The sequence below is a fragment of the Chiloscyllium plagiosum genome, unplaced genomic scaffold (genome assembly GCF_037043375.1).
Source record: "Chiloscyllium plagiosum isolate Xiang-an unplaced genomic scaffold, Cpla_swu_hap1 HiC_scaffold_38, whole genome shotgun sequence".
Lineage (NCBI taxonomy): Eukaryota > Metazoa > Chordata > Chondrichthyes > Orectolobiformes > Hemiscylliidae > Chiloscyllium > Chiloscyllium plagiosum.
The window spans coordinates 25,067,012-25,081,514 of NW_028270176.1; the positions used below are offsets into that span (position 1 = coordinate 25,067,012).

Here is a 14,503-nt window from a genome sequence, read left to right on the forward strand (position 1 = left end):
TTCGGGCATAAGCCCTTCTTCAGGAATGAGTCGGTCAAGTTTTGCACCTTCTCTAGTAGGTACATCCACATACTGAATCAGAAAATTTTCTTGTACACACTTAACAAATTTCTCTCCATCTAAACCTTTAACACTATGGCAGTCCCAGTCTGTGTTTGGAAAGTTAAAATCCCCTACCATAACCACCCTATTATTCTTACAGATAACTGAGATCTCCTTACAAATTTGTTTCTCAATTTCCCTCTGACTATTAGGGGGTCTATCATACAATCCCAATAAGGTGATCATCCCTTTCTTATTTCTCAGTTCCACCCAAATAACTTCCCTGGATGTATTTCCGGGAATATCCTCCCTCAGCACAGCTGTAATGCCATCCCTTATCAAAAATGCCACTTCCCCTCCTCTTTTGCCTCCCTTTCTATCCTTCCTGTAGCATTTGTCTCCTGGAACATTAAGCTGCCAGTCCTGCCCATCCCTGAGCCATGTTTCTGTAATTGCTATGATATCCCAGTCCCATGTTCCTAACCATGCCCTGAGTTCATCTGCCTTCCCTGTTAGGCCCCTTGCATTGAAATGAATGCAGTTTAATTTATAAGTCCTACCTTGTCCCTGCCTATCCTGACTGTTTGACTCACTTCTGTTCTCAACTGTCCCGTCTCAGATCGATCTCTTTCCTCACTATCTCCCTGGGTCCCACCCCCCCACCTTACTAGTTTAAATCCTCCCTAGCAAATTTCCCTGCCAGTATATTAGTCCCCTTCCAAGTCCAGATGCAATCCGTCTTTCTTGTACGTGTCACTTCTACTCCAGAAGGGATCCAATGATCCAAAAATGTGAATCTTTTTCCCATACACCGGCTCCTCAGCCATGCATTCATCTGCTCTACCCTTTATTCCTGCCGTCACTAGCTCGTAGCACTTGGAGTAATCCAGATATTACTACTCTCGAGGACCTCCTTTTTAAACTGCTGCCTAACTCTCTATATTCTCCCTTCAGAATCTCATCATTTTCCCTTCCTGTGTCCTTGGTTCCAATGTGGACAATGACCTCCTGCTAGTCCCTCTCTCCCGTTTGAGAATATTCTGTACTGTCTCTAAGACATCCTTGATCCTGGCACCAGGGAGACAACACACCATTCGAATTGTTCGCTGCTGACCACAGAAGTGTCTGCATTGGACTCGAGAGTCCACTAACACCATCGATTTCTTGGAACCCGACATACCCCTCATTGCATTAGAGCCAGTCTCAATACCAGAAACTTGGCTGTTTGTGCTACTTTCTCCTGAGAATCCATCACCCCCTACATTTTCCAAAACCGCATTCTTGTTTGAAATGGAGAAAGCCACAGAAGACTCCTGCACTACCTGCCTACTTGTCTTTCCTTTCCTGGAGCTAACCCATCTATCTGACTGTATCTGTGACTTCACCCTTTCCTATAACTGTCATCCATCACATCCCCTTGCTCTTGTAAATTCCTCATTGCCTCTAACTGTCACTTTAACCGATCCATTCGATCTGATAGGATTCACAACAAACGACATTTATTGCAGATATAATCCTCAGTAATATGTAAACTTTACCCAAACACCCACGTCCAGCAAGAAGAGTATATTACTCTACTAAGGGCCATTTTTGCTTCTTCCAATCTGCAAACCCAGAAAATAGCACTATCGTATTCCTCAACAAAACACTGATCCAGGTTAAATTAATACTTATGGCTTATATTTTCAAATTTAATCAAGAGACATATCTCAATAAAACACATAATCAAGAAAGAACCCACTCTACTCACTACTGCAGACTTACAGCAAGGCCATACTTAAAACTCCTCACTTATCTGTTTCTGTGCTGTGACCTCTCCCAAACAGGTTCCTTCATGATCAGTTGTGAATTTCGCTGTTTGTTAATTTTTCCAGACGCACTCCAGTGCCCAGTGATACACGATTTCAAACAGCAAAGGCAGTAACTGCGCAGGTTCACTGCTGTGTTAGGGAGCAGTGTGGGTTTCTTTTTCTGTCTCCCTCCCGCACTGACCTGACCATGTGCTGCCTTTGTCTGTCCTCTCCCTTTTAAAAGTGCCGTTGTTATGACTTTCTTTTTTCTCCAAGTTCCAAACAATGCAACAGCATTTAAAACAGTAATTGTTGTTCCTGGAATTCGAGGAAATCACCTCCAACACCTAAAAGAAAACCTCAAAACAGGAGCACCTGTTACAGCCAGAAATTTTCCCCGTCCTCCATCTTGGACTACCCAGAATCGTCTTTGAGGATTCGGTGGGGGTTGGAATTTGAACACAGGAACCCTGACAGAACCGAAGACCTTCGCTATGTCAACGTCAATTCTCAAAGCTGCCCAGCAGAGATGGGACGGTGCACAGGGGTGAGCACACAGAATACGCAGGCATTAGATTGCAGCCAAACTGAAAGGGGAGCAGGGAGAGGGATGTGAGAAGTCTGTGCAGTCAGTATGGTTAAATAATAATGAACAGAAAATGACATTGCTCAACTTTGGTGTTAGGTCTGAACAGGCTTTTCAAATGCAGCGTTTTTTTCAATGAAAACAGTCATTTGCGTCACGCCATCAGAAATTGTGTGAAGCTTATGAATTGTGAATAATTTGCCAGACATTAAGAGAGGTAATTGTGATAAAGCTTCACAATGTTGTTGTTTGGGAACACTGGTTCTAAATGAGACATAGCTTTATAGTTAATTTGTATTTCTATAGTTTGTTAAAAAAACGGGGAAGATATGGTTTTAGTTTTATTTTGGACATTCTCTGCAATTGAAATCTGAGTATTTTTTTAAAACATACATTCAAACTTTCAGTGAGTTGTTCAATAGATAAGGTACACAAGCAAAAAAGAAACTGCTTACTGCCCTAGCGATAGCAGTTGCGAGAAATGGAAATGCAGAACTATCCATAAGCAGTAGTCAGTCAGACAGTCTGCTGGTTTTTTCAGATAGAAGGGGTCTATAACACAAGTGCTGTTGAAGCTGTCTCCAATGTAGCAGCACTGGGATAAAATGACCTGACTTTGTTAAGATTAGCTTAGATTCCCTACAGTGTGGAAACAGGCCCTTCGGCCCACACCGGCCCTCCAAAGAGTAACCCACCCAGACTCAGTCCTCACCCTATATTTACCCCTGGGTAATGCACCTAACACTATGGGGCAATTTAGCATGGCCAACTCACCTGACCTGCATACCTTTGGATTGTGGGAGAAAACCCACGCAGACACAGGTAGAATGTGCAAACTCTACACAGACAGTTGCCTGAGGCAGGAATCGAACCCAGGTCCCTGGTGTTGCGAGGCAGCAGTGCTAACCACTGAGCCACCATGCCACCTCGATATGGTGAAATTTCTATTCCAAATAAAATATGGAATTAAATGTCTGCTGAAGACCACATAACAATAGGGAACAGTGTATTGCTATCCTACACCTTATAGTCCTATTGCCTCATGTTTATCATTGTCATAAAACCCCATCTGGGCTCAATAACGCCCTTCATGGTAGGAAATGTGCTGGAATATATACAAGTCCAAGCCCACAGCAATGTGATTGACTCTTAACTGCTCGGCCATTTCAACTGGCAAACCACTCTAGTACTGAACTGTTAAAACAGCTCAGAAAAGGGACAAAACCAGATAAACCACGAGATGTCAACCTCTGCTCCGGAAACGAGAATGGCAAAGACTTCCTTACCAACATTGATCAGGGCTTGTCAAAATTGGAAGAAGTATCCCACAGAGCCATCAGACAACAATGTACCTCAGGGCTTCGTACCTTATAGATAGTGTCCCAGACACCATTTGAGGTCTCCGAGGTGTAGCACTGTGATATACAGTCAGGAAGGAGTTACCTCGACATTGACTCTGGACTCCATGAAGTCTCATGGTAACAGGTCAAACTTGGGCAAGGAAAGCTCCTGTTCGTCATCACGCACTACTCTTCCTTTGCTGATGATGAATCAGTTTTCCTTCATGTTGAATACTGCTTGGAGGAAGCACTGAGGGTGGCAAGTGCACAGAATCTGCACTGATAGATGAGGGGGGGGGGGCGGGGGGGGGGGCTTCAATGTCCATCAGCAACAGTGGTTTGGCAATAGCTATAGTGCTGATTAAGCTGGTCAGGTCCTGAAGAACATTGCTATCCCACTGGGAACCAGCAGGGAAAAATCTACTTGACCTCATCCTTACCCACATCCATGCTGCAGATGCATTTGTTCAAGATGGTACCTGAACGAAAGACCAGCACACACTCCTTTTGGAGACTACATCCCATAATCACATTGAGAATACCCTGCATCATGTTGTGTGTCGTTATCACTGTGTTAAAGGGGATAGATTTTGAATTTACCTTGTAACTCAAGACACAGATCCCTTTTAAATTCAATGAATTCAGATTGAGGTAAAGAGCTCCCACTTGTTGTGAACCCAGCTGATGGCCAAGTCAGATCCCAGTGTGAAACCTGACTTTCCACATCACATTTCATGTTTTTTTTCCCCATTATTAACAAGGTGGTCTCTCACAGGGACACAAACACACAATGTCCCAGATTTGGTTTAACAAGTTTATTACACAGAAAAACTACAGGCAAAACAGAATGAATATTTGCATATCGCACTTTTAACAATTTTGAAACACAATAAATACGCTTAAAGTATAAGCCCATTAATCCCTAAGACACTACTTTAAAGAACCTAGAAGCATTCCTTTACAAACATGTCCACATTCCACAAGAAACCCAAGTGAACTGTACCGTGTATTTTGCTCACTCATAAACTTTTCCAATGTGAATCAAAGTTTACTAATTCTTTGAGACTCTCTCTCAAATTGTTTTATCACCACAGCTACTCACTAATTAATCATTAAACTCCTTCTGTCACTAGAAAACTAATATGCCACTAGTTCAAAATTCAAAAATCCAATTTCAAAATAAATGACATTTAAACATAGATATATATCACACACCATACACCACATGACTTCTGTGTAACTGACTCTCTGCAGGTTTTTTTTGGCTATGGACTGTAGGGACAATTCGACGAACCTTTCCAAGTGTGCCAACATGAACTTTTACATACATTTGACAGCCAAAGTGCTCTTAATTCCAATAACCTGCAGATTTCTCACTAAACTCCTCCAAATTTAGAAGTTTCAATCTGCTGTGAGGTACTTAATTCCCCGAATTGCCCTGAATCTTGATTCAAGCAAAGAGATTATACTGACGTCGGAACTCAAGACTGGCATATGCTGAACCACAGCTGATCACAGCTTCATTTGAACGGAAAACAAACCCAATTGCCTTACGTATTTCTCCAACCTGTCACAAACCAAACATCTTATTCCATTAAAACCCCAGGGCTTTGCAGTCACCTGCAATTTGATACATACTAGATTAGGTCACCGTTCCGGGGGAACTCTCTGACCATGCTTTTCCTCAGTAATCCTTTCACAAATGTCACCAACACACACTTATATGTCAGTTTTTGAAATCTAAACTCCAAAAGTGATATGAACGCATGTAAACTTTTTTTTTAACCAGACCAGCAACTTGGGAATAATGGATTTCAGAGGGGAATCTTCACACAAATTCTGGGTGAGCTTCTTCAGACTATTGGCGATCAGCTTGAGAATGGCATTGACTGGCACTAGAGGGGCAACAGCTTACAGGAGGAAAGCTTCACAAATTCAAACTGGGAGGACTTGACCCAGAGGCCTGAACTGCGATGCCCCTGCACCACACTCTCTCAACAGCACAGTCCCTCATCCAGCGATAGCCCTTCCTTGGCTGAACACATTGAAGTTTTGTAGATAGAAGTGACATAGTGTCAAATTCTTCACCTTGCGCTCATCAGGACAGACGCAGAACCATCAAGTTTCACAAGGGACATTAATTTATACTGCATGAACTCTGATTGGTTAAAATGGTGCCATGGACAATTCATCAGAGAACAATTACCTATTCAATGATGCTGTTGTTTTTAAAAAAGGGAATGTGTCACTTCCTATCCTCACAGACACCTATGTCTCACAAATCCAACCCTCACAAAGCCTACCCCCTCACAACTGTTTATGCCTTTCTCCTCACCCCTACCTCATACACCACACAGCACCCTCCCTTTCAGCACCCTCCTCAACAGCACTGGGTCCCTTCACAGACATGACACCATTGCACCCTGCTCCTTCCTGCTCCCTGACATTTCCTCTGCCCTCGTCCTCAGGTTCCTTACTCCTTATCTCCCTCATCCTCAGTTTCTTCCCCAAACCCTTGGCCCAACACTTCACTTCCGATCTCATACCAATCCCCCTCACGTTCCCCTAATCTCCCTCACATCACATTGGCCTACCACACCCTCCTCTCGTTTCCTCCCATTACTCACACCCACCTCAAATCCTCATCTATCCCTCACTCCTTCACATCCCCCTCATGCTCCAGCCCATCATGTTCCCCTCACTCACAGCACTTCACTTCCCACCTCCCCAAACCCTCCATGCTCACCACCTCCACCCTTCCCCACACCCTCAACCCTCACTACCTCCGCCTCCATCACCATCTCCACCCTCCCTCACACCCTCCCCCACACCCTCCACCCTCACTACCTCCGCCTCCATCACCATCTCCACCCTCCCTCACACCCTCCCCCACACCCTCCACCCTCACTACCTCCGCCTCCATCACCATCTCCACCCTCCCTCACACCCTCCCCCACACCCTCCACCCTCACTACCTCCGGCTCCATCACCACCTCCACCTTCCCTCACACCCTCCCCCACACCCTCCACCCTCACTACCTCCGCCTCCATCACCATCTCCACCCTCCCTCACCACCTCCCCCACACCCTCCACCCTCACTACCTCCGCCTCCATCACCATCTCCACCCTCCCTCACACCCTCCACCCTCACTACCTCCGGCTCCATCACCACCTCCACCTTCCCTCACATTCCCCATCCACCCACCCACACATCCTCCTCCCCTCCTACAGCCTCACCACCTCCACCTTCCCTCACACCCTTCACTCTTACCATCTCTGCCCACCCTCCACCCTCACCATCTCCACCCTCACCATCTCCGCCCTCCCCTCCACCCTCAGCATCACCGCCCTCCCCTACACCCTCCACCCTCACCATCTCCACCCTCCTCTACACCCTCCACCCTCACCACCTCCACCCTCACCACCTCCACCCTCACCATCTCCACCCTCCCTCACCATCTCCGCCCTCACCACCTCCACCTCCACCCTCACCACCTCCACCTCACATTCCCCACCCACCCTCACCACCTCCGCCCTCCCTCACCACCTCCACCTCCACCTCCACCCTCACCACCTCCACCTCACATTCCCCACCCACCCTCACCACCTCCCCTACACCCTCCACCCTCACCACCTCCACCTCACATTCCCCACCCACCCTCACCACCTCCCCTACACCCTCCACCCTCACCACCTCCCCCACACCCTCGCCACCTCCGCCCTCCCCCACACCCTCCTCCTCCTCCCCTTCTCTCGGGTCAATGGGAACTCTCTCCGGCGGGAAAGAAAACTCCGCCCAAGGGGGGGGCGTGGCCGTGTGTAAGGGGCGGGGTGTAAGGAGAGGGTGACGGTTGGCTTCCCGCGCACGCGCGCCCAGCGGCCTGTCGTGCGGCAGGTTCGAACTTTCCCGCCCAGCCCCATCACCAACCGTCCCCGGAATGGCCCCTTGGCGCCAACGGCGGGACGGGTTTCCTCAGCAAACTCCGAATGAGGGTCAACCCAATCCCAATAGAGATTGAAAAGCCAAAATGTGCCTCCATCCACTCACCCTCCTCAGTTATCATCATGTTGAAGATTGGGGGGGTGTTGCCATTGACCGGTGGGTGAGAAATGCCCAGTTGTGGGGGGGGCATGGCTCTGAGGTCGGTCACAATCAGTGACTAATGGGAATGGCAGGAGAGCTTGGAGTTGGCAGGAGTCAATGGTTGGTTCAAAGTGCAAAAGTCAGTGGATTTCACCTGCAGCAACATGGCCAGCTGGAATTGGCAAACATTACCAGTTGGATGGGATGGTGAGGCCAATGGACTTGTATCCTTAAGGCCCAACCCGTTCCTTCCAGGGGAGAGAGCTCTGTCGGCACTTAAGGGAAACTTGAAATGATTCAGGAAGGGGAGCTGAATGGATTCAGTGTAAGTTCCAATAAAGATGGAGAAAATAACCAGACTGAAGCTGGTAAACTATTCTGGATCTAATGCTACAACGTCCAGGCTGCAGTGAAGAAACAACAAGGAAATTGTGGACGCATTAATCATGATCTTCGAAATATTCTTTATTCAGGAATTACCACATTGGGTGAGGAAAATGATCAACATCACTGAAACGTTTATAAGAACCATCTGGTCATGGGTGGGTCACCCATAGCCAGAGCTGGAGTTGCTCATCTTCTCTGGCTTTCATCAAACCTCCCTCAGTTCACACCTCAATATTATCCAACCATCTGATTTTTTTCTTTTCTCACTCCTGTTTTTACTCCCAATGTTTCCTTCAGTTGTTAGCCGTGTTGTTTCCTGATTTAAGAGTGCAGAGGGATCACTTTGAATTGATTAACCTGGAGACATAGCAGGAATCAATTCCTGGGGACTGAGTGACTGAGAACTTTAGGGAAATTTGAGATGACCCGAGAGAACCAGCACAAATTTGTTAAAAAGGTAAGTTTGATCCAATGAACATCGTTGAATGTTTTGAGCAGTCTTACGGATGTGGATGATAAAGAATAGGTCATAATCTTTGCAGTTATGGATTTCCAGAAGGTATTGAATTTGATTCCACACGAGAAACTGTTAATAAAAATGAACGCCCAAGGAACCAAGGTTAACCTCCTGAATTGTGTAGGGATTTGGTTAGGAAGGAGGAGGCAAAATGTGGGCATAATTGATGACTAGCTGGGATGAGGTGGAAACAACAAAGACGAGCAGCAGGGAAGACAAATACGCCCAATATCAAAGTCCTTAATACCCAAACATCTGGGAACCCGATCCCCAGGAGAACATTGGAAAACTGATGGACGTTTGGGTCAATAAGTCTCCAGCTGCTGATGGACTTTATTCCAGCGCCCTAAAGGAGGTGGCAAATGAGATAATGACGTGATAGTGTTAACTTCCAAAATGCACTAAATTCTGGAAAGGTTAGATTTAGATTTTATTGTGAGATGTACTCAAGTACAGAAATACGGGATCCCAGAGAAAAGTGAATAATGTCACCAAACATTGCGCCATCTTAGGTACAAAAAGCTTCCGTACAAAGTAGTGAGAGAAATAGAGTTAAAAGTTTGAGCATTATCTTCACAGAATAAGTAGAAAATAAAATAAATATGGTAATTGTTCACATTGAAGTCTTTCATAATTTAAAGTAGAAAAATATGTTAAAAGTTCAGCAGTCTTTGATGGGTCCAGTGGTTATCTTGGTCCCTGGGAGATCTCAGCTGCCTGTTCTTGATGCTGCCACCTCAGATATTGGAGTACACCCCCCCACCCCCCCCCGTCACCGCTTGCTCTTCCCGCATTAGAATGTGATGCCATGTCTGCTGCTGCTGAAGTGCCACCCTGATCTCCCACGGCACCGCTGGAGTGTGCCCGGGCAGGACTCCTCACATGCCAGGACACCACAACAAGCCAACGAGAGATCGGGCCAAGAGATTGCCATCAGGCACTGAGAAACCGGGCTGACACCACCCCGGACCTCTGAGAGATCAGGCCGATACTCTGCCATGAGAAACCGGGCTGAGGGACCACCATGGACCACTGAGAGATCAGGCTGATATTGTGCCATGATAAACTGGGCCAACGCACCGCCATGGCCCACTGAGAGATCAGACCAATACTGTGCTGTGGTAAACCGAGCTGAGGCACCACCGTGGACCACTAAGAGATCAGGCCGATACTGTGCCATGATAAACCGGGCCAACGCACCGCCATGGCCCACTGAGAGATCAGGCCAATACTGTGCCATGATAAACCGGGCCAACGCACCGCCATGGCCCACTGAGAGATCAGGCCGATACTGTGCCATGATAAACCGGGCCAACGCACCGCCATGGCCCACTGAGAGATCAGGCCAATACTGTGCTGTGGTAAACCGAGCTGAGGCACTACCGTGGACCACTAAGAGATCAGGCCGATACTGTGCCGTGAGAAACTGGACCGAGGGACCACCATGGACCACTGAGAGATCAGGCCAATACTGTGCCGTGATATACCGGGCCAACGCACCACCATGGACCACTGAGAGATCAGGCCAATACTGTGCTGTGATAAACCGGGCCGAGGGACCACCATGGACCGCTGAGAGATCAGGCCGATACTGTGCCGTGATAGACCGGGCCAACGCACCACCATGGACCACTGAGAGATTAGGCCGATACTGTGCCGTGATAGACCGGGCCAACGCACCACCGTGGACCACTGAGAGATCAGGCCGATACTGTGCCGTGATAAACCGGGCCGAGGGACCACCATGGGCCACTGAGAGATCAGGCCGATACTGTGCCGTGAGAAACTGGACCGAGGGACCACCATGGACCACTGAGAGATCAGGCCAATACTGTGCCGTGATAGACCGGGCCAACGCACCACCATGGACCACTGAGAGATCAGGCCGATACTGTGCCGTGATAAACCGGGCCGACGCATCACTATGGACGATTGAGAGATCAGGCCGAAACTGTGCCGTGATAAACCGGGCGGAGGGACCACCATGGACCACTAAGAGATCAGGCCAAGACACCGCAATGGGCTGCCAAGATGCCAGGCCAAGACAGCGCCACAGACAGTGCTGTGCTGATATGTGCTGAGGTCAGGGAGAAACACAAAAAGGGAGAAGGAGGAAAAAAAATAGAAAGGAATGGTTGGAGCAGGTGAGCTCCAGACAGAGTGCCCTATATCCCAAATGAAGTTTCCACCTGTCTGGAAAGTAGCCAATATAACCCCAGTATTCAAGAAGGGAGGGAGGCTGAGTACAAGAAACTGGAGACCAGTTAGATTAAAGTCTCTCATGAGGAAGGGGTTTCAATCAATCGTTCAGGAGGTTATCGCTGGACAGTTTGAAAAGTTAAAAGTAGTCACAAAAGGTCAGCATAGTAATTTGGAACCAAAATTACTTTTAAACAATTTGCCTGGCTGAATAGCCTACTTCTGCACCTCACATCTCATGCTCATTTGAACCCCAGAAACTAATCCATCCCACCTCTCACATTCATAAGTAAACCCTGCTCGTCTGTTCAGTGAGTCTCCTGCCCCATCCCAGTGATCAAAGAGTCCCTTATTTTATTTCAGAAGAGTTGGCCAATTTGCCCATTATGTTCCTGTGTAACTTGTTCAACAGTCTGAATCTGTTTCTGTGGAGTCAGGAATGTAGTGCTGGAAAAGCACAGCACGTCAGGCAGCATCCGAGGAGCAGGAGAATCAATGTTTCAGGCATAAGCCCTTCATCAGGAATCTGTTTCTGTAACAGGCTCAAAGGTTTGAATAGTTTCCTCTTGTTCCTGTGTAATAGGCACAAGGAGGGGACTGAGTGGGACCTCCTCCTGTTCCTGTGTATCAGATTCAAGGGAGTGACTGGCCTCTTTCTCCAATTTGACAGCCTATCAAAGGGTGTGTTTGATTTTTGAGGAGTACTCTTCAAACTCAACTCTCTCCTACAATAATTAACAGAGAAAGAACAGTTACAGATTAAGAGGAGGGGAATTATTTATTTTCTTCAGCTCTGATCTAGGGACCTGGGTGAAACCTTTAACCTGACTTTGACCAGAACAAGGATATTGGAGTTCTATCTCTGTAACTGATTTTGCAATATGCAGTTCCACACATCAAGTCAGCTCTTAGGGTGGGATCGGTTCTATTTTCGAAGATACAGTTGATTATAGCTCATTCTCTAGTTGCTCCATCCAACAATGATATGTTGAAAATCTCACATCTGCGATCAACATTTCATATCAGCGTTTCTAGTTTGCAATTACATTGGAAACATCAATGTAAACGTCACAGTGTAATGATGTCCTGCAGCCAGTGGTGATGCTATAATGCCTATATTTCCCATCTCAGTCTGTACTGCAGAAAATCTCCCCGTTCTACAAACAGTCTATTTCAATGTGGACTTCAACAGTTTCCTCATTTCCCCTTCCCCCCCACCTCACCCTAGTTCCAAACTTCCAGCTCAGCACTGTCCCCATGACTTGTCCTACCTGCCTATCTTCTTTTCCACCTATCCACTCCACCCTCCTCCCTGACCTATCACCTTCATCCCCTCCCCCACTCACCCATTGTAGTCCATGCTACTTTCTCCCCACCCCCACCCTCCTCTAGCTTATCTCTCCATGCTTCAGGCTCTCCGCCTTTATTCCTGATGAAGGGCTTTTGCCCGAAACGTTGATTTTGCTGTTCCTCGGATGCTGCCTGAACTGCTGTGCTCTTCCAGCACCACTGATCCAAAGTCTATTTCCCTGCCTCCCGCTGTTACAGTCATGATATAAATCTGAAATATAATAATCACAGCAATTTATACTGCAAGAGGAACGGGGATGGATTGGTTAGCAGCGTGAATCTAAAGTCTGAGGCATTGTCACAATCAGAGCAATACAAAACTATAGGTGTCTTCAGTTCCCCGGTAATCAGGCTCAAGATATATCAGAAAAGAAGCTCAAGAAGTTAACTTTTTTCTTTGCAGAGAGGGTGTCCCGGTGTACGAAGATGTGTTACTTACGGCAATCAAATGAAGCAGTTTACGAGCTCATTTGTTTTTATTTAATTGGTGTCTGGCACACTCTGAGATGTTCAGCAAGTGCTGTCCCCAATCGCAGAATCACATCTGCTGGTAGGCATTGTATTTTGGATTTTGTATGCATGATCTGGTCGACAACCATCTGTAGTTTCCCATCGTGAATAACTGATAGGGTGATGATTTGCCCAGACAGTTCCTGTGACTGAGAGCTTACTGGCGTGGGATTGCACTGGCACTAAAAAAGCTATAAAAAGAGGTTTCTATCCATTGGCGTTGGGAAGGGGAATACCAAAAGAGAGGAGATATCCTGTGGTCTTTACTAGATTGAATTGGAGTCTCAATCCATTCACTCATTCTCTCTTCTTGAGAATGCATCCCTTGTTCTGTTTCTGTTTATACATTTCCATACACAACACCCTGGTCACACGTGCAGTTTTCATACAGATCTTCAACATATGAATTCAGTTTAGATTTTGTTTCCTGTCCCTTGTTGTCTTTCTGCTGCAATAGAAGGAGAAATGAGCAGAGCACTAGAGTCATACAGATCTGAAACAGACCCAGCGATCCAACCAGTCAGTGCCAAACATAATCCCAAACGTAGCTAGTCCCATTTGCCTGTTCCTGGCCCATATCCCTCCAAATCTTTCCTATTCATGTATCCAAGTGTCTTTTAAACGTTAAAATTGTACCTACATCCAGTACTTCCTCTGGATGTTCATTCCACACACGAACAGCCCTCTATGTAAAACATTTACCTCGTGTCTTTTTAAAATCTCTTTCCTTTCACCTAAAAAATGTGCCCCCTACTCTTCCCCCTCAAGGAAAAGACAACTACCATCAATATATGTATATCTCCTATCATTTTATAAACTTCTATCAGGTCACCTCTCAACCTTTATTGATCCCAATTGAAATTATATTCACAATATGTCCATAAATTATCGACACTGAATAACGTGGGGTTTGATTATCATTACTGAACAGTGTGGGGTTTGATTATCGGTACTGAACAGTGTGGGGTTTGGTTATCAATACTGAATAGTGTGGGGTTTGGTTATCAATACTGAATAGTGTGGGGTTTGATCATCGGAACTGAAGAGTGTGTAGTTGGATTATCAATACTGAACGGTATGTGGTTTGATTATTGATAATGAATGGTATGGGGTTTGATTATTGATATTGAAAGATGTTGGATTTGATTATTGATACCGAACCATATCAGGTTTGATTATCGTTACTGAACGGCGTGGGGATCGGTTATCAATACTGAATGGGGTTTGATTATCAATACTGAACGGTGTGGGGTTTGGTTATCAATACTGAATGGGGTTTGATTATCGATACTGAACGGTGTGGGGTTCGGTTATCAATACTGAAAGGGGTTTAATTATCGATACTGAACCGTGTGGGATTCGGTTATCAATACTGAATGGAGTTCGATTATCAATACTGAATAGGGTTTGATTATCGATACTGAACAGTGTGGGGTTTGGTTATCAATACTGAATGGGGTTTGATTATCGATAATGAGCGGTGTGGGGTTCGGTTATCAATACTGAATGGGGTTTGATTATCAATACTGAACGGTGTGGGTTTGGTTATCAATACTGAATGGGGTTTGATTATCGATACTGAACGGTGTGGGGTTCGGTTATCAATACTGAATGGAGTTCGATTATCAATACTGAATAGGGTTTGATTATCAATACTGAACAGTGTGGGGTTTGGTTATCAATACTGAATGGGGTTT

At 46.2% G+C, this 14,503-nt stretch overlaps 1 protein-coding gene across 1 annotated transcript in view; it reads right to left on the bottom strand.

Moving 5' to 3' along the window:
* Positions 1-12,414: 12,414 nt before the first annotated feature.
* The window catches only part of LOC122544263 (sialic acid-binding Ig-like lectin 13), a 32,790-nt gene continuing 30,701 nt past the window's right edge, over positions 12,415-14,503 (bottom strand). The window contains exon 8 of the mRNA XM_043683340.2: positions 12,415-13,254. Coding sequence (XP_043539275.2) covers positions 13,147-13,254 — 108 coding nt within the window. The 3' untranslated portion in view covers positions 12,415-13,146. The remainder of the gene's footprint in view (positions 13,255-14,503) is intronic.